The sequence below is a fragment of the Trachinotus anak genome, unplaced genomic scaffold, assembly GCF_046630095.1.
Source record: "Trachinotus anak isolate AG129_WGS33_773 ecotype Australia unplaced genomic scaffold, CSIRO_AGI_Tana_v1 ptg000013l, whole genome shotgun sequence".
NCBI classification, from domain to species: domain Eukaryota; kingdom Metazoa; phylum Chordata; class Actinopteri; order Carangiformes; family Carangidae; genus Trachinotus; species Trachinotus anak.
The window spans coordinates 6963954-6990642 of record NW_027273864.1 but is presented as its reverse complement, the minus strand read 5'-3'; the positions used below and the strand labels follow the sequence as shown (position 1 = coordinate 6990642).

The 26689-nt window shown below is 43.8% G+C and overlaps 1 protein-coding gene across 4 annotated transcripts in view; it reads right to left on the bottom strand.

Annotated features, from left to right (window-relative positions):
- LOC139630776 (semaphorin-3F-like) overlaps window positions 1-26689 on the bottom strand; it is a 59269-nt gene that overhangs the window by 3798 nt on the left and 28782 nt on the right. The window contains exons 3-18 of one of the 4 annotated variants that reach the window (XM_071494469.1): window positions 19005-19165; window positions 18573-18635; window positions 17967-18086; window positions 16556-16645; window positions 14735-14828; window positions 11808-11927; window positions 11461-11600; window positions 9776-9890; window positions 4266-4335; window positions 4024-4168; window positions 3584-3806; window positions 2436-2524; window positions 2208-2249; window positions 1085-1242; window positions 629-696; window positions 190-323 (exon numbers count right to left, since the gene is read on the bottom strand). In XM_071494469.1, coding sequence (XP_071350570.1) covers window positions 190-323; window positions 629-696; window positions 1085-1242; window positions 2208-2249; window positions 2436-2524; window positions 3584-3806; window positions 4024-4168; window positions 4266-4335; window positions 9776-9890; window positions 11461-11600; window positions 11808-11927; window positions 14735-14828; window positions 16556-16645; window positions 17967-18086; window positions 18573-18635; window positions 19005-19165 — 1832 coding nt within the window. Of the gene's footprint in view, window positions 1-189; window positions 324-628; window positions 713-1084; window positions 1243-2207; window positions 2250-2435; window positions 2525-3583; window positions 3807-4023; window positions 4169-4265; window positions 4336-9775; window positions 9891-11460; window positions 11601-11807; window positions 11928-14734; window positions 14829-16555; window positions 16646-17966; window positions 18087-18572; window positions 18636-19004; window positions 19166-26689 lie in introns of all 4 variants that reach the window. The other 3 variants (XM_071494468.1, XM_071494471.1, XM_071494470.1) reach the window with 3 other exon arrangements.

The following is a 26689-nucleotide window of genomic DNA, read 5'->3' as shown; positions in this document are numbered from 1 at the left end:
GCTCTCCATGACGGCAAAGTAACAAAATGAAATGAAATACTGTGGTGGATATGTCCAAAAGAAATTATTCATGTTCATCTGAAGAAATACTCCTCCATGACAGTAAAGTTCATAGTACACTTTGCATTTGCGTATAGTACCTCATAAAACAACATATTTATAAAACCAGAAACTGTTGTGGTGGCCCACCTCTTTCTTGCGGTCGCTGTTGTCTCTCTGCAGATGCCATTTGATGACAGCATGTGGAGAGCGGGCCTGACACTCAAGGAAGGTACTGCTTCCCTCCACCCCGTACTGCACCATCTCCAGAGTGTTCCTATTGGCTGCAGGGCAGAGAGAGACAGGGATTTCCATGGCAACCAAAACACTCATTACCATGAGCTCCTCAGGACCAAAATCTCAGTTGTGGTAAAAATCAAAGTCCTTGTAGCAACACGGCTTTCACAGATTACCATAAAGCTGCCAGTCATACAGTCATTACAGCCCATAACAATGGAAACCTTGAACCGTTTGGAGCAGCAACAATGAGCCTTGTCATTATTTCCAACCTTCTGAGTTAAGTAATGAGGAAATAGAAGCAATAAAAAGCAGAAAAGAAAATCAGGAGATTTGGGATTATGCATCTTACCGTTGGAGTTGAAGCCTCGGCACTGGCGGATGGGGTTCCCGTACTTGACGTCCTGCCTCCGGCTACGTCTAAAGGGGTCAGACCAGTATTGCCGAATAAGGAGAGAAAACATCATAAAGCAACCGCAAGCCATTCAAAGCCATTCAACAATACATGAAGCCATTTGAGTGTTGAATTCAAATAGATATAACCACAAACCACCACTCTATCATGTTATTATGTCACTGCAATATGCAAAGTTACATCATTTACTGTTTAGGCTTACAGTACCACAGGTATATAATCATTAGTGTGTTGTTAACCCAGTTCACCCAATCAAGATGATGAATATGATACTGAAACAGATTAGAGTGCCATTTAAAACAGCCATTCAGCCGCAGTCTAATTCATCATTCAACACAGCAGTCCAGTCAGTCAGTTAGTTATGAAGTTAGTGTAACTCGTGCTATCGCTCACCTCTTCTGCGAGGCGGAGTAACGGGAGCAGGACTTGCCATCCCAGGCGCAGTAAGGATCTCTGGCCAGGCAGCAGTCGGCACAGGCCTCGCCATACACATCGCACCGGTGGAGAGCCAGCTGTGTCAGCCCTACCACAGATGACACATACAGCTGTTGCTGTTGAGGGAAGACAGGATGGAAATGGTGTTAAACACAACCCTGGACAACACTTTGATACCGAAACTGAGCAAAGATTTCACACACCAAAAGGCGGATCATTTTCTATATTTTCAAATCCTAAAAATATATTTTGAAATGTTTGCCCTGGCTTCCAATCAGATACAGAATTAAATTAAAAGTTTTACATATTGTCCACAAGTCGTATTGTCTACATAGTCTGGGCTGTAAATATATCACTGAAATGTTCGATGTATATGAGTCTTATAGGTCTTTAAGACCTGCAGGAGCTGGTCAGTTAGTGGTGCCTAGAGTTAAAACTAAACAGGGTGAAATAGCTTTCTGTGTTTTTATACTGTTTTGATACAGTTTTCTTATGATGCTTTTTTATGCCTCTTTAATTTCTGTTAAGCACAGTGAATGACCTCTCTGTGTGATAATTTGCAATACAAATAAATTTGCCTTGCCTAAGGACTTAACAGTATTTGCTTCCATACGACGACTTGATGAACCCAAATGGATGTAATGAGATAAGTGTAAAACGTGGTCCTGCTCTGCGCTGAAACAGCAGCAGGCTCTGGATCATCTGGGACAATACTGAGCTCATCTCCACCAGGCTGCCATCAATTTTATGATCAGCTGTTCAAATTCATCAGTCTGGCAGGCTGTGTGTAATACTAACTCTCTGTCTGAGGACTGATGTCATTACATGTAGAACAGGCCAAGTATTTTATTCACTTTGAAAGACAACACTGAACTTTTTAATGTCTTTTCCACATTTCTCTCCTCATTGTCTCCCTTTGTCATGTGTGTATTGTAAGACTTATGAAGCAACAGGGAAGCACAGCTGTATACATGGAGCTTGTGACCTTTCCAAATTCGTTCATTTCCTTTCTTTGGAAGGTGGCTTCTTTTCTCTATATGTCAGCGAAGGTTAAGAGAATCTGTTGCACACACATGCTTACCCTTTTGGATGAGATCTTCATTGTTGTGACTGGAGTAGGAACCTTGATGGAGAAAATAACTTAGTGTGAGCACAGTGTGTTATCTTCATAGCAGATAGAAAGGACAAGAAATGTATTGTGGCGACGGAGGGTGTGAAGGACATGGAAAATAGAGAACAAAGACGGACGTGCAAAGAGGTAAAATAAAGTTTGATAGGAGAAGAGAAAGTCATGGAGAATAAGACTTACTTTGAAAACCTCTACCTCCTCCAGGACCAACTCCTCAGTCTGCAGATCGTCTCTGGGCAGCACAATGACTTTCTGAACTGTCCCCTTGTCTGTGGACCACAACACACACCTGTCAGCTACACACCTGCGGCCTCTCATCCCTCTGCCTGTCAACAGCCCCTTGGATTCCCATTTTATTCTCTCAGCAACCTCCAACAAGGGATAATCCTCATATCAACAGGCTCCACTGTACTCTTCACCTCTGTCATCTGGTTCTCTCCAGTTTAACCTTTCTTCAATGACGCGAGGCTCTGTTCCACTTAGTGTTCTCACTGCCGCCACCATGACAAACCTCCTCTGTCATCCTCAGCTTCATTCTTACCCTGGTCTATTCATTTGGATGCCATAAGACATTCCCTGGCCTTCTCTGGCATGTTTGATTTCTGTAAAGGATTCGGCATTCCTGTGAGCGGGACACCTGAGATTTATTATGACTCCTGCATTGACGCAGGGCTGAATGGCTGTCTCTGACAGCAGCTCAAAGGACACACATTCCTCCACAGTGGCCACCATCACACACAAACCCATTAATGTCTTTCCCGTACTGCACAGATGAACAAAGGAGCAAGTTAAGAGGCGTCATGTGCAGCTTGTGAGGGCTCTGTGCTGTGCCTGGGCTGCTGCTGTCACTCTGAGGTCTTATTAAAGGTTCAAGGCAAACAGATAATCTTTCTTACACCAGTGGGCAAGATTAAGGTGATGGATATACTAACTGTAACCCCTCCCTCCTCCTCTTCTTCTTCTGTTTCTTTTCTCTCCCCCCTGCTGTTGATCCACCCCTGCCCTCCAGGTACAAATCTCCTGTTGTTTACTTCATGTGAACAGAGAGAGGTACAAACCCTTTGATCAGTTAAATTTCCACTCGAGCACAAAAGGCAAGAATGCGTTTCTCTTTATGATAAATGATTGCAAAAGAGACAAGCCTTCCACTTACATGGGATTTATTTCTACTGGGGGGATTTTTCCCTCCATTATTCAGCTTCCCACTGACACTGTCATTCAGTATTCTCACTCTGATCAAAGGATTCACAGGACTCACTTCATGTACAACTTAGTCACTTAGTAACCTTAAAAAAGCTATGATGACATTATAAGCAGAAAACACTCACCAGTTCCCAAGAAGAGGACTTCGTAGTTGCCATCTGCAGCTGTCACCTGGTCCACAGTGATGGTTGTGAACTCATAGTCCACGTTGGTCCGAACCACCAGGGGGCGCTTGTGTACTGGGTACACGGCATTGTACATGGCCGGGTGATTCCTCATAAAGTTAATCACTTCATCTGGATAGTCCTTTGTGGACTTCATGTTGGGGGTGAACGTACCTCCAGGGCACTGAGGGAGAAACAGAGGCATTTAGAGTTTGAGTGTCCATGAAATAAATTGACATAATCACATGGAAAAACCATGTGTTGCAATAATATTTTTAGTTTAGTTTGTTCATATGGTTTCTATTTGAAGTCTATGTCACAGAGAAAACACTGTTATGCCAGAAATTACTGTTATTGCTGTGGGATTTTCATGTGTAGGGTCAGCATGAGGTGAGGCTCACCGTGCCGGGGCGAGGGTAGGGGATCTTCCCAGTGTAGGCCACCCACTGGTAATTGGGACCCTCCTTGTGGGCAAAGGGTCCGTTGAAGACCATGCGGATGTCGGCCATGGAGTAGACACAAACTGCTGAGCCTTTGAAGACAGAACTGTGAAGTGGAAGAAGAGAAAAGTCTTGAAAATTCATCTCCAGTAACAAAAATTATTACTGTTGTGCATATACAGGATCTGTTATAGGTCACTAACCCAGAGACAGAGAAGACTCCATATATCACGGGATTTTTTGTGTCCTGTGTTGGCTGTATGTAAACATCTCCTGTAAGGGAAAAGAGAGGAACCACGTCAGTGTATAGAGCGAGTGAAGGAAACATCACGCTGTACAGCACAAGTGCTCCTCTTAACTAATATTTACACAGCCATCAGTCAATCCAACCACTCTTAGCCAGAAAGACCTTTAGGCTATACACCCCTTGAAGGAACGGTGTGCTTACAAAGAGGCTCAACCTTCATCTTTGTTGAAAACACATGGTGCCCACTACTGGATTTGGATAATGAGCAAAATGGGCTTTTGGGTTGTGTCTTTATGCTTTTGTGAGAATCCCTGAAATCCATAATTGCACCAAAAGAAAAAAGCTCAGGGTTCATGTGATAATTTCTGCGCTGCTTATTAAATGTTTGTGTGATTGTGGGTGACGAACTGCCAAATTCATAACAAGAGTAAGCACAGCAGAGGAGCAAAATGCTAATGTGAACGTGCTAACATGGTCATATTGGCAGTGCTAACATGCTGCTGCTTAGATGGTATAATACCATGCTAACCATCTTAGTTTAGCATATAAACTATTATAAAGTAAAAAGTTGTAGGGTAAATAAAATAAAAACAAAGATGGAGGTAAAGTTAAGTATGGCAAAACAAGACTAAGTCTATAGCTGCGCTAGCAGCTCTGGTGGTTTCAGCTAAATACTAACATTCTCACAGGGACAGTGATAACATGCTGATGATTAGAGGGTATAATGTTTACCTTGTTAAATATCTTAGTTTAGTGTGCTAACATGCTAAAATGACAAGAATTGAGCTAAACACCAAGACCAGCTGGAGCTCATAAAACGTTTGGTCATAAACCAAAATATTGGGCATAAAATATAAACATAAAAAGTAAAAGTAAAAACCTATTACTATTCTTCCTGAGGGGGACCTGAGCGTGTATCAAATTTTATCAAATAGTTGGACACATTTCACTAAAAATACAACTGACTGACCAACAGGCCAGTATTGCTATCCCTACAGTCATGCTGCTAGCATGACTTAAAATCTAATAAAAAGGAAGAGAAACATTAGCCAACAGTCTAATAGAAATAATGAGAGGTAAAAACTTCTTCCTTCCAGACAGCCCTCCTGCCATTCCCATATCCTGCTGACGGAAACAGTAGGTGTAAAACCACAACCATCAACTGTGCAACAGGAAACCGAATCATCGCCTCAGGAAGGACATGTAAGGTAAAGGCTTTATTGACAAGATATCACACTGAAGCTGAAACCTTGAGAAGCTATTGTACCTAACCATCCTAAACGAAGCAATTCAATCCACGTATAATATAAGACACAGAGCCATGATGTTTCGCAGTAAGACTATGAACTCAAACAGTCTGGTGCTCGACTGGAGCACTGATTGCTGAACCTTCAGAGACAGAAAATGTGACCATGATGTGCAGGGATTCTCCTCTTCCTGCATCCATAGTTTATGTCTTCCACTTTGAGTGAAAGGAAATATCCCTTCTCTCCCAAGGGAGAACTGCATCATAGACTTTTTTCCCCAATTGTGGAGGTCTGTAAATTGTGAACGCTCACGTACTCTGTCCTACAGGGCCCTGACATCGGACACTGCCTGATTTAGATCATCCTTTTGTTGATACTGAGGGAAAGGTCCAAAGCAACAAATAAAGAGGAGCTAAACACGTGACGGGTGATAAGTCCCTCTCCTGTTTGGTGCATGACCTAAATACTGGTCCCAGTAGGCATGTTCATTGCCTACAATAGGACAAGGGCCTTTAAGGGAAATAGAGAATGTTTGCTCAACCTAGTTGTGCAGGTACATGAGCAAGGCATAAAGACATAATCGAGAAAGTCCAGAAGCGAGAGAGAAAAACTAAAAATAGGACCATTAATGGTTGGAAAGTGTAAAACAGAAGGAGAACTGATCAGATGCAAAAAAAAAAAAAAGTATACAAATTCAGATTTATGCGCTCACAGTCCCTTATAGACTGGCATGAGAAATTAGCTGTCAGAGCGCTATGTGTGCAGATAGAATGACACAATGAAGGGCATGAGCATTGTCTCTGAATCTGAACTGATGGGTTCTGGTCCACATTCGAGAGTCAGTTCAGAACTTCTCTGGGGACTGTCTACAACCGCATCTCATTCCTGGACAAAATGATTAAGCTGAGAACCCAGCAGCCACCTCGTCCCTACTCCTCCAACCTAGCTACCAGATTCCCCAATGTCACACCCATACACACACCATCATGCTATGTTGCACAGCTGTCACAGCTGGAGCAATGGAACGGTCATGGGTTAGCATGGACCCCGCACAAACAGTCTGCCATGGGTGTCAGACAACAGATGATCCTTAACATGACATACAGCTGTTGTACTGCAGAAATGAACGATTTGCACGCAAGAACATGCAAGTGTGCGCATATGCAGACAAGATACCACTGGGGCCCAACATAGAGCTATCATACGCAGTTGCTAAAAGCAGCTCATGGCTTCAAGAAAACATGGGGGGAAAAAAGCTACAGTACACGATTTGCAATAAAAGCTATCCTGACAGGGCAGTGACGACTTGACTGCAGGGGATCTTGCAGCCATGATGGGACCCAGATTCCACAATCGTCTTTCTCAGCTGCCGTTCATCCCATTTCCTCAAAAGAAATTTCAGTTTCTACTTGATAGGCCTTTGAGTTGTGTCTGTTTTGTCTGTTTCTCTTTACGTCTCTCCCTCTTTCCCTACTTGACTTTTTACTCTCGCTCTCTGCTTCTTCATCCCTCTAGCTATTGATCAGAGAATTGTTCTCAAGCAGACCTCATCTAAAATGTTGTGTTTTCTATTCTTGAGATTATTATTGAGTAAAAAAGCATTATAACACTGTTTTAAATCAATATGGGTCATGTAGGTACAAGTTGTCAGTTAGAGCCAATAAGCGTTACATATTCCAACTGTAAAAACTCCCCAGGTCTCAGGTGTGCTTTACCACAATGCCTTTCTACATAAGACTACCATGCCAGAAATACAGCTGGACCAGCTGTATTTCTAACATTTCAACAAACTTCTCAGAAATGACTTGTAAAGTCATTTTTCTTTAAATTCGGGTGGAATGTTTACGTTTTTTTTTCACTCAAACATCGATAACTATACTTTCCAAATGTGTCCTGGCCTGAAACAGGGAGAAACAGCTCTCCAGGCTCTGTCCAAAAGACAGATCCTACCCCTACCAGCACCTCTAAAACTCTCACATTAACACAATACATCTTGTTTGTTTAATCCATGGCTGTTATGTATAAAACAGACAATTTGTGATTTTACCAGAGGCTATGTGTGGAAATTTTGGCGAATCAGTCACAGTGGCTTCCTCTCTTGGTTGCTAGGCAAACATTATTCTTATGTTTTGGTTTTTGTACAGATTAATTAAACAAACAAGACATGAAGGGTCAATCACTGAGCTCTAGAGGTGCTTAGATTTCAATACCTCTGGACAGAGCCGGGCTTTCTGCTTCCTGAGTTTCCAGTCTTTTTGCTAAAAGCTAAGTGGCTGCTGACTGTAGCATCATGTTTAACTATGACAGTGATATCAATCTTCTCATCTAGCTCTTGGCAAAAGAAAGCGAATGAGTGTGTTTCCAAAAATGTCAAACCAATCATTTAATGACCTACATTTAATGTGCAGTAGTTAAAGACCCATTCGCCCTTGTGAACTAAAATCTCCACTTTCCTCTGCAAAGACAAACCCTCCAGTGAGAGAGCTTTATAAACATTCAAACTAGACAGTAAATGTGAAACCATTAGCATGAAACTCAATCATATCCAATTTACTGTCCCCTCTAGTAGTCCTTGGCAGGGATGGCTGCTCTGCAAACTGGCGTGTGCATGTGTCTTTCCTTCTCTATGGACATGTCTACGCTGTCATGCCTGTCCTTGTTCATTCACCAGTCTGCTCCACTACACATTTATTGAGGCAGTATCCTGACAGTCCTCATCAGCTCCAACAGATGATAACTCTCCAACCCTCTTACAGAGCCGCTCCACACTGCACGCCCGTGTAAACGCTGACCTGACCAGTAAAGACAGAACCTCATTCGTAAAGGCAAAGTGAGCCCATTCCCACGCAGAACCGCTTTCACGCCATTTTGGTGAAGTGGACACACAAAAAGGCCACAGAGTTTTTCGAGTGTGTGTCACTTTTGCAGTTGCTGAACAAAACAAATCAGCCTTTAGACCTGTAGGCAGGTTGAGTTAAGATAAAGAGACAAAAAAAAAACCAGATTGAACAGACACGGCACTTTTCATTCTTGAGATTAGTTCAAGAGTAACCGTATCCTCACGCATCAGTCCCTTATCACTCTGTGGCTCTATTTTAAACCAGTGAGACAGAAAGAGATTCCTCTGGAGAGGCTCATAGTCTCGCACAGTCACAGACATTCCTGCTCAGTGATCTGATCTCCCCGCCATCAAGCCACCCCCCACCTCCTCCACACACACACACACACACACACACACACACACTTTTGTTTCAGACATCTTGAAAGAAAACGACAACTACAGCAGTGGGACTGCATGTGTGTCATTCACATTACAGTATGCTGTAATGCCGGGCCATATGATGGGAGTGGGGTGCCATATGGGCGAAGAACTGAGCTCTGGTGTGTGTGTGCGTGTGTGTGTGTAGTACACCCTTGGCAGGTGCTGTAGTAGAAACATCAGACCCCTCAGTGGACTGCTCTCTACTTAATATTTCAGATGTGATCATACATGACAGGAACCTGAAAAAAAAGAAGATAAATCCACTCATGTCATTTTTGTACTTTTTCTTTGCCATTTGATACCTACTGTCAAAATGATTAACTGCACAAAGAAGAGATTTGGTTTCTTTCAAAAAACAGGGTGTAACAAAAGTTCTTGGCTAAGGATGTATAGTAATAATAATAATAAAACTAATCCTTTTGGAAATAAAAGTGGCATTTCTTGTCCATTTCAAGACTCCATGTCACTGATCGAGATGCATATTGGTATTTTATTTGCAAAAATACCAATGATTTTCTAGTCCTGGCTTCTTCTTGTCTTATATGATAGTAAACTGAATATGTTTGGGCTTTGGACTCTTAGTCACATAAAAAAAGAAATTGGAAGACATCACATTGCATTCTGGGTAATTTTTAAAACCTTTTTCTGACATTTTATAGATGAAACTATTAATCAGTTAATCAGTACAGCAGATTAACTGATACTGAAATCAATTGTTAGTTGCCACCCACATTGTAATTTGGCAGAAGAAGAAGAAGAACGCATCACCTACAGAAAATCCAAGAAGAAGACGTCACAGTGCTGGGAGCACATTTGATTGACAGAGAAGTCTATACAACCACCACCACCCCCCTACACACCCACACCAGGTGACCTTCACACCACCCTTTCAGCTGAAAACAGTTAGAGGAGCCACAGCGTGACCTATTGTGCCGCTCTAAAGGTTTTTGTACTCACGCAGCTCGTCAAAGTGCGTCTCCATGCCGTCAGCGCCGGGCACCGAACAGATGAGCCTGGCCTTAAGGAAGGTGCTCCACTTGTTGACCAGACAGCAGTGGCCCCCATCATCATTCTGTATTTGAGAGGGTGGAGCAGACACAGAACAGTTTCTCCATCACTCGCTCATACTCACATCTTCCTCTGTCATCATACTGAAAACAAACCCAGGTGGAGCCTCCTACAACCACACACACACACACACACACACATACACACACACCCACACCCACACCCACACCCACACACACACACACACACACAGACACACACACACACACACACACACACACACATACTTGTACTTCTATCTTTGTGAGGACACTCATTGACATAATGCATTCCCTAGCCCCTTACCCTAACCTTAACCATCACAACTGAGTGCCTAACCCTAATCCTGACCCTAACCTTAACCTAAACCTGATTTTAACCATAACTCTTAAACCAAGTCTTAACCCTCAAAATGTGATTTTAAGGTGTCTCAAAAAGTGAGGACCGGCCAAAATGTCCTCACTTTCCCAAAATGTCCTCACTCTGTTAGTAAAATACTTTTTTTGGTCCTTACTATGTAGCAAGTACAAGTACAAACACACACATACACACACACACACACACACACACTATACATGATGGTTTGCAAAAACTTGGAAGCTAAAAGGAGGGAGGGGGGATGAGATGGTAAACACTGTCTCCTCCTATTTAGACACGTCCATCTGTGCTGGAGTGAGGCCAGAATCCATCCCAGTAAGAAAGAGCTGAGACCAGTATGTGCTTCCAGACCCACCATCTTCAGAGAATGTCACTCTTTGATGAGAAATCATATATATATTTTCATGTTCCATTTTAAAGGGAGGTTGGGAGTTGAAATGTTTCCATACTTTCCAGTGTAATTACAGTACTGAGTGTGTTTTAGGTGGTGTGCAGGGTGCAGAGAATGGCAGTAAGAGTATCCAGATGTGTGGCGAAGTAAGAATGACAGGACCGGGTCTCAGGAGGCCGTGGCCGAGCCCGCTGAGAGAGGGATGAGTGTTTGTGTGCCGGGTCAGCGCCTGACCCCTACAAATAAATACAATGGTGAACAGCTGAGGCGACGAACACACGTACTCCACATTTTCTCACCCATACCCCTGCTCATATACCCACTGCAATGTTCACACATGCACACACACCTTCACCTACATCACATACACACTGCAGGCTCAGAAAGATGCTCCACAAGCTCTCTGAGACATTTTGTTGTTATTTGTTTTCATGGCTCAGCTCACTTTGGCACACTGGCTTTTGTGGAGGACGTCTAGTTTAACTGAGAAAAACTCAAAAAGGGGGAGTGAGGTTTTTCTCTTCTCTGTACACTAAAAGCTTCGAGTGTTTTAAGGCTACCAGCGAGAAGAGGTCAGGAGATCACGGGATCAGAGTTCAGAGGTCAATCTCACAGACAGAGAGATGCATTGTAGACAGGAAGGTTAAAGACACATGTGGATTCCAGCACATCAGCGTTGGCCAAATACTTGTCCTGTGCCCGTAAACATTCAAACGCAGTGGGTGACTCGCCTCAGGAGACTCCAGCCTGGTTTTCATATCGATGCTGGTTTTCTTTTCATTATGTTTACACCCTAAAACAAACACACTCCTCACTGTGTACACACCAGGCAGATGCGTCCTATGCGGGACTGGGTCACAGGACTCTGGCCCATCTCAGAGGACTTCTCCCGGAAGAAGAAATACAGCTTGTCGTCATTTCTCTCCGCGCTGTCGGGGATGAGGTGTACGCGGATGAAAGTGGGGTCTGTGGGGAGAAGAAATCATTAATTAAATGTCAGCATTTCCTGTTGTGTTGAAAGACTCTAAACACATGCAAACACCGGAATCTTTACATTTTGGATATACATTTGGAGCCCTGTTTGGATTGTATATTGTAAAGTCATGCAAGAAAACTATGTATAAAATGGATGAAAGCCATATGTATCTTTTACAGGGTAAATAGGACATTTACCATTCAGCCATCTGGAGTTGTACTGATCTGTTCGCATGGCAGTCTTTGTCCCCAAAGTACGGAAAATGGCAGAGTCTGTTCCCATAAAGTCAACATAGACCCCAGCATACAGTTCGCCATCTGAGAAAGAGAGAAAATAGCTCGGTTTAGTGAAATTCCTTCACTCTGACATTATTCCAGCGCCACCCTTGGCACCAAATGCCAGGACTTTAGTCTCAAAAAGTATATTTAGACCTGAATATCACAGGACTCTTCATTCCATGTAAAAAAAACACATCATAATATACGCTTTCATTTAGACACACAGTGGTCAGGATAATATTATTTCCATCTCCTTATTCATAATTTAAATTCTCATACTATATGACACTTTAATTTCCTTAAATTTCCTTTTAAAAAAACTGAGACGTAACTATAATTTGTTAAGAAGTTTTCTCGAGGGGACTATGTCATGTGTTATTCACTACAGGGAAAATGGAAACTGTGTTTATTCGACTATTTGCTAAAGCCCATCGCCCTTCATTACTGTTACTACAACTGTCAGGCTTTCTGCTCTACCATGACACATGATGCAGTTTACAATGAAAACAGGCAAATTTACCACTAAAAATTCAGTGTAATCTTTAAAACAATTCGATGTCACACAGACGTAAACTAATGCAGGCTCGACATTTCAAACAAACAATCATGGATTCTGATCGTTTCAGATTTTATTACCTAATGGTAATGACAAAGGTATGGAAGTCTGTTTTCAGCCAACATCTTAATGTTTTCAGCTGATGTCATCAGATGTTTCATGTTAAAATGAGAAGCCTGTGCAGAATGTGCTACATACTGGAGCCTGTATAATATGGAGGGTAAAAAGCCACTAATAGAGCAGTATTGTTCATGTATTTCATGGTAGAGATACCATAGTTGGCCCTGGTATGAAAGTAATAAATAAATAATAAATAATAATTTGTAATGATAAAATTGTGATTGATATGTTATTCAATGTGTCAAACAGCGATTCACAAAATAAAAGTACTTGAGGATAAGGAATAACCACATTTGGTTTGAGCTGCGGGACTGGATTAGTCTGTCTGATGTTCTAGTCTGGAACAAATCATTTTTCTAATGTAATCTGTAAACCAAATAATATAGTTAGCTAATAACATGCCCTTTATCTTTGGAAATAACATTTGGTTACTAATGCAGGTAGTAAGCTAGTTAGCCTGACAAGCTAACATTTGAAGAGGTTAGAGCAGATGAACACACTGTTACATCCATGCTTTATACTGAATTTCCTTAATTCCATTTAAATAGTAGCACAACCGTCCTTTACTAAATTTTACCTCAGTTTTAGTGACTCCTGTTATTAAGAGCTTAGCATTTCTTTAAGGGACTTCCTGTGGAAACTGACAACTGCTTGTAAACCTCAGCCAACTATTTTCTTCTTAAAAACTGAAATAAACATATTGCCTTTATTTTCCTTGTAATTAGTCTTAACTTACATTGTTTGTTCTTTGAAACTCTCATTAAGAAATTACAGGGGACGCAAAATATATCGTTAAAAAAACCAGTGGTCACACAGCCCTCACACGTGCTCCATAAACACATAAAACATGAGCACATCCATGTGTGCAGAGCAGACTGACAAATGTACACAACAGCCTTGTTAAGCCACAGGAAGGCAAGGTGTTGGTCCTCCAGCTGCTGTCAGGGCCCCACTGGAGAGCAGGTGCGACTGTCAGAGCTTTTAGGATGGAGTACAGAGACAGCAGGAGGTAGAGCAGAGGAAACAAAAAACACTGCCCTACCACCATTATATTCAATGTCATGGTCCTCGGCAGTGCTACATGGAGATTGATGACATATCATTAAAATGTCCATGGATGATAGGATGTCTAATGTGGTGGAGAGCTGAGCAGTTAGTGGTCAGTGGTAAATCTATTGCTGTGGTACAGGGTTCTTAATCCTTATCAACACTAACAACAGTGTCCCTTGTACGATGCTAACTGGTGGAGGTGGGAGGCAAATCCATCTTGGATGACAGGACTGGTTCCATACTGGTCAGCTGGCACCGCGCTAATGTGGGAAAGCAGTGCCAGTGATTTACACCCGCTGTCTCACCCCGCGGAGAGATCGGCTTTCACTGGTGGCAACTGTGGGGTCTGGACCTGACTGAGTGACCTTGGGCAGAGGGACAGAGGACACTGGCTTCATGAGTACTACAGCAGATGATAGGTTACAGTATCCAGACCGAGCCTTGTTACATATTATCTCACTGAAAATGGAGATATACTTTAGCCTCAAACTCAAATGACATAGATCACCTCATTTATTTTTGATATTTTGGTTGACTTTCCTAAAAATATTATCCTCACAATGCGACCCAAGTAGATGCAATTGAATGGCAAAACACAATATTAAGTGCCTTAGTAAGATACTGGGATTTCACAGGCTTCCAGAGAAGATTCAATGCTACTTGAAGTCTCCAAATCTGTGTAAGTCTGCTAGTGGGATGAACAGCATTCATCCCTAAGATATTCCATCATTTGGTGTTCTGATTTAGTGATATAATCACCAAAAAGCATTTCCCAAATATTTTGATTGGAATCCATTAATTCCCCAGTGGAGGATTCATGTATTAATAGGCACGTTAGTCTGCACCACCCTAACAAGGGAGAATTCCTTAGGATTTAATGATTAGGCTGATTAGACTAAGCAGCTCACTGTGGGAAATAGGCGCAGAATGAAAAAGGACACTTGGCCTAACCTTTCTGCACAAAGAAATATAAATGTTGAGCAGACGCAGGGTCATATAAAGAAACAGGAGATAAAAGATGAACAATCCATATGGGATGAGACTGCCGTTGCTTATGAAGACCTAAAAATGAGCTGGGCTGGACTGTGTCCTCAAGTGACCAAACCCAGATGATACTCACTGATCAAAGCTGACACGCTGTTGAGCTTCGGGTCGTAGGAGCACTTTCCTTTCCCAGATTCTACTTTGCCCGGCTCCAGATGGAAGATTTCTTCCTGAAATGGAAAAATCACATGGAGATAGCAATAAATTCAGTGCTCTTCATCTTGTCACTGTGATTCCCCTGTGTAGGCTAAATGAGCTCCCTCTGGCTCCTGTGGGACCTATATGGCCTGATGGGGAATGAAGTATTGGAATAATGAGCGTGCGTTCATACAGAAAAATACATGCGGGAAAAGCAAGGAATTTCTAATCCATCTCCATGCCACTCTACTGTGGAAAACAATGTGTCGTGGGCTGCTTCTCCCGGCATAATAAGCTGCATGCCAAATATCTCTCAGTTTCTCGGTGCCTATGGCTGTCTAGTCCCACTGCTGACACCTGTAATCCAGCACAGTGAAAACAAGCCTGGGATGGAGGCTGGATGACTGATGCTCACAGCTCGTGGCAACCCTGCACGCAAGCACTGATAGGTGATAGGCAGGAATTTGTGTATGAGAGAAGAGGAAAATGAATCAGCGGCATGCGATGACATGTCCTGTAGCCCCGCCTCACAGGCCAGAGCATGTCCGATCGCCATTTTTCACTCCCAACGGGGACAGAGACGGAGACATCTCTGTCATTGTCCATCAGCACTAAATCAGGGGAGTGAGTCTGGCACTGTGCCAAACTCACTTCATTGGATCATACACACAGCCCTCAATTCCCTACTCATCTTTGATTAAAATCACCACATGTGCAAATAGAAAGGTGCTGGCAGCTCACACCCAGCCACGCCAGATGCTGACGTGTAAAAAAAGGTCACAAACATTTATGTGCACCAGAGGGAAACTGTGCCCTGTACATGTTTTTACAACCCTGCTGGTAAAATATGACCCTTTAGAAAAGTTGTTCGATATTTAAAAAAAAAAAAAAAAAAAAAAAAAAAGGAGATCAGAAAAAAAAGTTGCAACATTTTAAAAGTGTCCCACTTCACCTAAAGCCCTTGCGCCCTTTAAAAGCCCCTTTCTGTGTTTCAAAGTGCTTGGAGCAATCAAACAGTGGAGACATGTTCAAGTATGTGGCTCTTTTATTTCCTTTGCTGCACAGCTAGTTGACTACAGATGGCTGGTGTTTGCTCTGGGCTAACAGAGCCTGCTGTGGGAGTGGGTCAGATGCTGACTAGTCCTGCCGCCTCTGTGGGAGAGACTGCACCACATTCCTACAGAAGGTGGAGGGCTCGGTGGGGTGAGGGACTGATGGGTGGGACATCCTGCATTGTCTCAGATAAGCGAGATGAATGATTTGGCTATCTGTTGTTCATGTTCAATCACATCTATGCTAAATAAAAATGAATATGCCATGCATTGAACAGGAGTGAAAGCCTGTTTAATTAAATGTGTGCCGAGCAAAAGTCAACAGAATTTTGAGAAGCCATTTCCACTTGATAATCCCGCTGTCATGCAAAACATGGCATTTAACACAAATGCAAAGCACAAAAAGGACAATGACGGGTGAGAAAAGGTTTCTCAGACAATGAGGTTCACACAAAGAAAATATGAGTGAAACACGTGAGAAAATGACATGAAATTAAATGCATTTCCACATGACACAAAACTGTAAAGATTGTGCACGGACTGGACAGGATGCATGCTAAATGTTACGGAGATTAAACAAATGATGGGTCACGTTAAAGATGGTGTTGACGAAATGTGCTCAGACACATAGAGAGGGAGCATGCTGCTGGTGACCACGAGCCCAGGCAGTATGCAGGGCTGCGGTGCAGACAGTGCCCACATCGCACCTTTAGTCCGAGTGTCTCGTGCACCGCGCTGGGTTCAGCTGCGCGGCTAGCCCTTCCTCTGGCCTGGGCCATCTGTAGATACATGGACGTCTAAAACAGGAGACAGCAACACAGTCTGGATGTTACGCTACTGATGAGGAAGGAGCAATGACCTTCCTGACCTCCCTGCAGATCGCAGGAATCTGTCCTGACTTCCACACGGTGAGAAACTCCCCAAACCAATACTATTGAAATAAATATAATCAGAGTGCATGAGGGAAATGTATGTGTGTGCAAGATTGTGCGGGGAATGTGTGTAGCTTTATTTGACCAGATGGTGGAAAAGACAACAATAATAGTTCTCTATCCTGTGGTTGAGTCACTGAAGGCTCTCACAGTATGCTACATACATTCCCTTCAAAGCTGCTGCCAAAGCCAAACATTTAACTATTACAGTTTACAAACGCTACAAGGCTCATACTTGAAGCACTTGAGAATGCACCCTGTGGATATACCCTGCAGTGGTTTAATCAAATGACAACAATTCATCTGAATGTTGAATTAACTATGACAAAAACAAGTTTCCTTATGTGTGTTGGGGTATGTGTTTGCCGTTTATCATTTCATGTTTTTGCAATCATGGTTAACCCCCCAGCCTAGCTAAGAAAGGTGCTCACGGGGGGACGACTCAGACCTGTCTGTTCAGTGTGACGGAGAAAATAACAGCCCTCTCATTAATGGACTAGAACTGGAACATTCCACTGGCACCCCATAATGGGAGCTCCCACTTCCAATTACCCAACGTCTCACATGGTAGAGGCTGGCGGGCGGCGTGGATGGATGCATGAAGGGGTGGATGGATAGGTGAGGGAATGGATGGAAGCCCTTCGTTAGTATGGGGTCATTTAGGATCCGTACGCAACAAGGGACTCATGGAAGCCGCACTTGCAGCCGCAAGTTCTTTGCGCTGTTTTGTGATCTCGAGGGAAAGTCCAGTGGGAAATTTACTTTTTATTTATCCCTTTTTTAAAAGTCCCCTGGTCATCATTAGGGAACAAGTGTGATATTTAAAGAAGAGTGAGGTGTTAAAGGGGAGTATGGCGAGGTAGTGATGCCTGGCTTGGTTTAGGAAATTCAAGAGGTCCCATTAGAGGCTGAGACTAAACAGAGTAGCTTTAACTGCTCATTGGGGACAACAGCTGTGTGCAAGTGAAGCTGTGCTGGCTGTGCTTTGCCAGACGCAGGGACAAGGTAGCGTGAGCAGGATTAACGTCACTGTAAAGTGAACCCAATGTAAAGTGAATGGAGTGTAAGAACTTGGGTAAGAGAAAGAAAAAGGGAGGCCGAGCTATGATGTTCATGACGCAGATGGAGGAAGCCGCTGAGCTATCACCTTCATGGCCTGTACATTCATCAAGTCTTTAGTCCTAACCTGAGGTTTGCGTCCACGGTTGACAAAGGTACAGACTGGATTGTAAGCTCCCGTCCCGCAGACGTACAGCTGAGTCCGGTTCCAGGGTTCGATCAGACGGATGAAGTTTGCACACTCCTCCTGGAAACACAAAGACCGGTGTAAATTAAACTGCAATAAATGTCTAATAGGCACATTCATAGCCTTATTTTACTGGTACACCTCCTGCAGATTTACCGAATGCTAAGCCTGAGTGACTCTCATTTGAAAATACACCAATAATACTGTGCTTCTAAATATATTTGGACAATATATCAAACTATCAGCCAGTGTTGTTGTGCTTCCCACCCTGGCCTGGCAGAGAGGAGGATGGTGAGATAGACTGGGCTTCTCCATTCCTGTCTATTTGGCTAGACAGAAGGGAACCAGTGTTTTTACTGGGCCAAGTCTGAACTCCACAGGTGAGTTCCACTTAAACAGGTTCCTTCCATGAAAACCTTTAGGCACAATGGAGGTAGCTGTATGCTTTGAAATGCAATGTATTTGAAAAATGATATATTTTTTCAAGTTGATGGATATTATCTCAGCTGAACGACCCTGCTGCATGTTGTCAACACGCGTACTTACATTGGCGTCCTTCCCACTCACAAGGCACTCCATCCTTCTTCGTTCGGACACTGGCCAGTGGATCTGTGAGCAGAAACAGAGGACGTTTTATAGTTACAATCCAACCCGTTATACATCACTGGCATTTATGAGATTCTGGAGGTTAAATTGCAATAGGGAAATCCACCCAGGCTAATATTAGTCCTGTTAGGATTGTCATAACCCAATTACAGTTTTAATGACCAAAAATAAAAAAAGTGTACGCCAACAAAATCTAAATGTGAGCTAACCAACATGGCTGCTGTCTGTGGGGCAATAGAACAGAACATTTTGCCCTAGGGGCAGCTGCTGTAAGCACTGAGGTAAAGGTGTTTGCTTCATCCCTGTGTAACGGTCCATGGAAGAGGCCAGAATGTGAGGTAAGGGGAGGAGGAGAGTGGGAACAGGTCTTACAATATGTGGGTCCTTGTTGATGTCATGGAGATCCAGGGACAGGATGTGGTCCTTGCTGCCAACATACATGCGGTCATGGTCTTCATCCATACGCAGGATCCGGTAGTCAGACGTGTTGAGGAGGTAGGCGAAGTGATGAGCGGTACCGGTAGATCTCAGCTCTGTTTGGAGACACAAATATACCCATCAGCGACAGCTGTGGTGCACATGCACATTTTCGCCCACATATGCACACACAACTGACACATTCCTCATGCCACTCCTGCATACCCGTGTGGAGTTATCTGATGGTTTTCCACCAACACTGTTGTAACCTAACACCACACATTAGACACAAGTGCTACTGAGTGTCTGTCACGCTGTGTTGATGGCTTAATACCACCTGAGTGGATCAGAAGATCTAGAAAGTCTCTCATCATCAGCTGTCTGTGACTTCCAGACAGAAGTCAGGAAAAAAAAAAGTTTGACAGTTAGAAATGATGTTCACTGCAAATGTATTCCATATATAAGACGGGTTAAGTGGATATACTGAGGCTAGGTGGATTTAAACTCCTGCATCCATGTTTGGACACCACTCTCTGAAGGTCAGAGGAGCGCACATCTTTGGTAACACAATGCAGTCGACACGTCCCCCCATGTCGAGAGTAACCCAATCTTCCTCCAGCTCTGTGTTGTAGTGTTTGTTTGATATGTTCCTCTTGGTTCAGCGACCATTACAGGCAGGGCAGAGAGGCCACTGCTAAGACAGCCAAGGCCCCATGCCACGCCATAGGCAAACACACTCCCCTACTATCTATAGGGGAGAGGCATTAGAGGGTGGCATTCACATATTGTTGGACAAACACTGAGGTTTCAGTCAAACAGCAGGAAAGTCCCGTTTCACAGCTTAGCTTTACTCTACGACCAGCAGACCACAGAAAGCTGAAACGGGGAACCATGCTTGGAGCTCACCCCATGTTCCTTCATGTGGATTCAGCAGCCAAAATGTGGTGGAAACAAACCAGAGGATAAACTGTCAAAAACAGTTAGCTTTGTTTTGACCATGTACAAGTGACATATCAGAACAGGGGTGTGCCAGCATATAATTAAAGGAGGGAAGTGTGAAACCATGTCAACGTGGGGGATGTTGGACTTTAAAATCAACACCCAAGAGTCATTTCAAGACAAAATGTTTCAGACAGTTGATGAATAGCCACATATCTTTTGTAAGCCCTGCATGTGCCATCATATTTAGTGTGTTTGACCCTACTGAGAAACATTCCTGTGAGGTTGTCAGGTGCTTCTGAGGAACAGGTCCGGACACCAAAGCATGCAAAGCCATCAACATGTCCACCACTGGGCCTTAAAATAGAGACCTTTTTTTAAACGGTCTCCCTCTGGAATCTGATATTACCAGTCCTTCCAGCCAGATCTAAATTTAACGCGGGGTTACGTCAATAAGCAAAGATTAATAGCATTAGATTTGCTATATTTGTACAGTTTGATTTAATAACTGTGCCCACCAAAGGAATGTTTACAGGTCAGCAGAGTGATTGACAGCTGTCAGAGCCCTGCGCAGAGGAGAGGCAACATGTGGTCGGACCCTGTGATTATTTTTGTTGGAGACTCAAGTTGAATGATGAGTCCCAATACACTCTAGCTGTGTTTATGTGTGTGTGTGTATGTGTGTATGTGTGTGGACAGAGAAACACATGGGACCAGATAAGAATTGCACACACACACACACACACACACACACACACACACAAGCATTCCAAGGGCCAGTCAAAGCCCTTCCTGAAGCAGGTTGTCAGCGGCTCCTCAGTGTGTGTTTGTTGTCGGAGAGGAGCTGGATGGGACCGTCTGTCAGCTGAGGAGGGAATGTGAACAGTGCATAGCAACAGCACACCCCATACAGAGCTGCACATTAAGAAGCAAACACATGTAATCTAATCTCACAATCATCTGATAATGCACACACAGTCTGGTCTGGATGTGCTCCACAGCATGTCCAAATTCTACATCACTGCAAAAACACGGCTCGCTGTAATAAACCCTAATGACATGTCTTTCCTCACACCTCATCCACCATATCTAATTGTAATGTAGGCTACATCACAGAGCGCTGCGCCTGTTAGATGACGGTGTTGTCGAAGAAATCACACCTGCACAATTCCCCTCCCTCTTTCATTATGACTGAATGAATCAGAGCTCAAGTATCTTAAACCATTTAAGACTCTTTGGGGCTCTGTGGAGGGATTGCTGCACAGGATTTACATTTGGAGCTCATGCCAAAGTCTGAATGCCACTGGGCCCTCTGATACTGTAAAAAAAAAAAACGTTGTTCCCTATTCTGTCAGCCTTTCTCAGCTCAGTCCCAAAGTCAACCATCGCCTCAGGCAGGGGCACATGGCATTGTGCTTGTATGAAATGTTGATGGAGGATGTATAATAGCAGCAGACTGAGCTCGGCTGCTACGCCGCTCTGGAGGTCAGGCTGTCTGTGGAAACAAGCTCAGCAGGTCCCTGGACTGAGACTGGTGCCAGGCAAACACTCAGTCACAATCAGCTTGAACAGAGAGACTGAGCTGCTCGAGGATAAAGCTGAGGAGAGGCTTTTGTGTTGTCTAAGGTGAGAAGATAAAGAGGAATTTGTAGGTTTATGTTAAAGTGCTGCAGTAATTCCCAAAAGGAGGTTTTTCCTACATTCCTAACACATTTAAAGAGCTGGCACTATGCTAAGTTTCAAATGACCAAAAACAGAGACTAGTTAAATTTGAAAAAGATCCCTACATTACATGCTACAAACTCGCTGTAGGAGATTACATTTTCAAACAGGAAAGGCTCAGGGCGGCTGAGCTACTGTGCTCTTTGTGAGCCACATTAGGGCATGACAGCATTTTCTGCACACACAGACTTATCCTGGAGATTTAGAGACTGGGAGCAGTGTATGAGTGTGTCTATTAGAGCCAGACAAACTCTTAAAGTAGCCCATTACTGTGCGTACGGTTTAGGTTCACTCTGGGGGGTCTGCACACACACAGCGGTGGCTTTGTTTCGGGACCACACCGCTCCCCCCCAGAGGAATGGCAATGGCTCTATTAGAGGTGTAAGTAAGCCGGCAAGGGAACCTGATCCCCACACTCAATGTCTCTCCCTTTGCTCTCTCAGGTACTTTCGTATGCTTGCACGCCCGCACTTGCACAGAAATGAAGCGGTCAGTGTTTGAGATCTCTCTCGCTTTTTTTTCCTCATTTTTCAGCCTTGTCATTCATGTGCACAGCAGTGCACGTGTAATAGTGTACAGAAAATAACAGGAGTGGGAGCTCAGAACTCTAAGTCCACTGGTGAGAGGTGATCTGGTCCATTTTCTTCAGTCTGTTGAACTCAGACAATCCTCTCCTCTCTCCCAGTACCTCAAGGTGCTGCTGGCTGACACAGCCTAATGTGGGTTCCCACAATTCAACGCTCTGCCGTGGCAGCAAGAAAAGGTTTGTGCTGGTGTTTGAGTACAGGGGGGCTGAGTAAGATGAGTCCTGAACACAATCTGGTTTCATGTTAGCATCAGAGCCAACTGCTTAATGTTGTGCAGAGCTACAGATCACACAGGTTGTAAGAGACAGACCCAGCTCCTGACAGGATGTGTACAGAAGATGCAATAATCAGTGGTGGAAAATAGATGAGCACTGTGCTGTATTTAAGTTCAGTTTAGAGCTAATTGTAATTTCTAAGTCCAATTTTTTTCTGCTTTATGCTTGAGCCCCATTACATCACTACATTTCAGAAGGAAACATTTTACTCCACCAAGATTTTGCATGAAACAAAACATACTAAAATACTACGCATTGTTAAAGATTAAACCTGGGGCCTCTTGTCTAGATGTCTATGAGTTGTCAGCAGTTTCACCAAAGAGGCATTTCCCATCTAAACCTCCTGGATCATAACTGCTCAAAAGGCCCAAAGAGGTCAAATCATCCGATAGGTAGATAGAATGTGACATATTTCCGACTGCTCTAATGCGGGGTTGTACCGACTTGGCACGTTCCTCCGGGTGCTTCCTTCATGGGTGTTGCTTTTGGGAATATCTGACTGTGCATAGCTGAAACCAGGGCCACCCTACTGACGTCAAGTCCTTTTTTTGGAAGCAGCATCCTCCTTTGCCATCCTGCTATCTCACTTTGAATTGTTTTTCAATTACGTCACACATGAGGGAGATCCTGTGATAGAGGCGTGTAATGTAATTTGGGTTGATGAGCACAGCTATCTAGTATGAAAATCATTGCATTGGCTTGAGAATGCAGCATAGATTATTATTGACAGAGTACAGTTGGTACGATTGGCATCTCTACGCCTCACTTGAAAAGTAGACTGGGGATGTCCTCAAGATTGGTCACGATATAAAGTCGTCAGATCACTGACCCCTATTTGGCACAAAGATGCTTCCGGGGAATACCTATGAGACTCCAGACCTAAACCCTTTAAAAAGCCCTTAATCCTCACACACACCATGCCTAAAATGTCCCACACACATTACTAACTGCAGCATCTGAAACGCTACCAGTTTGAGGATGAGAGGTCAACTGATTTATCTCTGCCTGCAAGCGCAACTGCAAAATCTCAGCCACAAATGTGGTCTTTGCATGAGAAAACACTGATTGTCTGAACAGGGAAGTCTGTCCAGTAGCACTGACTCTGGGCCAACAGTAAAACAAGCAGCCAAATAGCAAAAAGTACACAGATGGTTTATTTTATTTTATTGGCCTATACATTTTTATTGCATAGCATTGGATTTATTTAGTTCTTCATTTGCTGTATGAGACTGCTTTGGTAAATGCAACACGTGCAGATTTGTGCAGGAGGGTTTCATGCTAAATCGTCAGCTGCTGCAGTGGAGCTGGTCACTGGCCTGTAGTACAGTATGGCGTTTGTTCTGGGAAGGGCTGGATGTGGTCCACTATCCTATTGCAGCCCCTTCCTCAGACCATTATAAATAAGAACGTATTCTTGTAAGCTTGCCTGGTTAAATGAGGTATAGTAACATAGAGGAGAGACATGCCTCACTGTCAGACTGAGCGAGCCCTCCTCCTCCTCCTCCTCCTCCTGAGAGAATACTTGGCTGCTGACAGTGATCTCCGGGGCTGCAGGCCTGCATGTTATAGCATATCTCTCCATCTTAAATTAATAGCCAACGGGCCAAGTTTACTTTGGAAATATGTTTGGACAGGAAAAGTTCACTGGCATGTGCTGCACTCTCAAGATCCCATCTCCAGAAATAAGAAAGCTCACTGGTTAATGCTTTCTTATACGAAACAATTTCCCACCATACTGTGACACAAGGGAAAGAGGAGACTGGATTTTATGTATCATATTCAGCTGTTAATGCATCCTCCTCTGCCGTGTGCTTCAGTAACATTAGAACTTCCTCTCATTAAGGAGCGATTACTGCATCCAGCGTGACTTAACAGTACACAGCCCACCCCACTCATAACGTTGCTGGCAAATCCACAAGAAGCATCGGGCGAGTGATTGGATCATGGAAAACTCCAGAGTGTGCGTTTGAACAAACCATTGAAGAGAAGGAGAATTAAGAGGGAGTAAATACAAATCCTGGCGCTTGACAGTGCAGCGCACACTCACTACATGACACTGATATGGGTGTTCCACCCCACTGCATATTTCTCTGGTTTCAGATTGGGTAAATTAAAAGTGCAGGCCACTGCCAGTGACAGCACAGAGCGTGTTGCTGCTTGAAGCCTGCACTACTCCTTTAGTAGTGCAGAGTTTAAGAGGAGGATGGGGGATGGTGATGGGAAGGAACAAAAGTTTGTGGTCTGCTGCTTTGACACCGAACAGGAAGGGAAGCGAGGAGCAATGTGGAGCGAAGTGTGTAGCAATCACCTGCTCACTTCACGGGTCTGTGGTTTTCCCTTGTAGAACTTGTGGCTGATAATTAGAAACTGCAGCCACTGCATCAGCCCATCCTCCTGTCCAAGCAGCACAGCAAGATCAGAGCGAAGCGCTGGAGCTGCAACACACAGGCTGTGACCTATCTGACACTAAACTGGAAAACGCGGTGTTAATAGGGTTTGATTCAGTCTTCTGAGGTAGTGTAAGACAGTGACAGAAATACCCCGTTAGCCCCTGGCACATTACAAACAAGCTGCACTACCTGAGCAGTGTCCTGAGGCAGTTTCCAACCCGACAGAAAGAGGTGTGTTAGTTCACACACACACCGAAGTGGCAGGAGTGATAATTAGGGTGTTTAAGAGGGGGGCGGGAGAGGTGGCATGCTCTCACACATCAAAGGCAGCACATGTCAGGAATCCTGGCCAAATATTTTGAATGCTGTCAATGCAAAGGAGGAAAACTCCAGTATTACTCTTCAGAAGACACACTTCATTTCAACTGCGGTGATGGAGCTCCGCACAAAACTGCTTCAGAGGCTTTTCCTTGGAGGAGTTGCAACGGTCGCCTGGTTGGCAGTTGGGTCAACTTTTAACAAGGTGCAGTAATGAGTTGAGACACCACAGGCGACAGGGCCGCAGGTTTAAGAGACTGACTTGACGTGACAAGCATCACCATATGGGGCTTTAGTGTGTGGAATATTAATGCGTCCGTGTACCTGTATGAAGGTGTATTTATTCTCACAGTTTCCCTGGTTGTTTGTTACGTTTGCCGGTAAAGCAGAGATGAACCTGAGAATCAGGGTGAGAGTGAGCACATGGACAGCTGCTGACTCCTGTGTGATCTGGGAGAAATGTGCCAATCTGTCTTCATCCTACTGTAATGTTGCTTCAGCAGATTTCTGTTTACTTTGCTACTGCAAACATGCCAATCGTTGGCAGTCAGATAATGTCCTTGGCTGCTCTGTGGGTGATGCTTTGGTCTGATTGCAATAAGTCGGAAAAATTACTAATAAATTACAAATAAATGTTTGTTTTCTTTTTTTTAACAATCAGCTCTTTAAGTTGCAACTTAAATGCTTAAATATTGACTTTCTGTGTGGTATTTAACTGTTGGGTGTAAATGAGTTTGCACCTTACTACACAGTGTCAGGACAAAGCTGTAAAAAGCCAAAGCTGTGTGTACATTTCACAAAACATGACAATGCTGTTTCAGATGTGTGAGAAAGGTCAGAGATTTCACTGAATCTGCACAGTAAGAATGGAGTTGGCTTATACCCAGATGCCTGTATCTGAGAGCAGCTGTGGTTCCCCTTCTTATCTTAATCTAGCACAACTTTCTAACAGTGATTTCCTGTATCTGCAGGATAAGGAAGTGCTGAGCATAGGGGCAATCACTGAGCTCACAAACATGAAGATGGAGATTAAAGAACCTGTTCTGCAATTGGACAAGTGTGTGGCCGCTGGAAGGCTGAACTGGCACCTGCGCTGCTATCTCGTTGGCAGAGTCACTTCTAATCAGTGCCTCTCAGGGCCCACAGTGCCTTCCCTCACCCTCCTTCAACAGCCTCTTTCAACACAACTTGTCTTCATGTCAAACATTTACATGAGTTATTTGGGTTCGTGTAAGCTGCACGCTTCAAAGCCAGCAGAAAAGTGACACAGTTGTTAAAGAATGCCTGTGTGATTACTGGATGGTGGGGATGAGGTTAGCTGTGCTGCTAAATGAAAAGGAACGATAACAGCATGCGAACGCGGCAGCTGCTCGCCTCGGCTTAGTCACTCCGTGGGAAGGGGGATAATA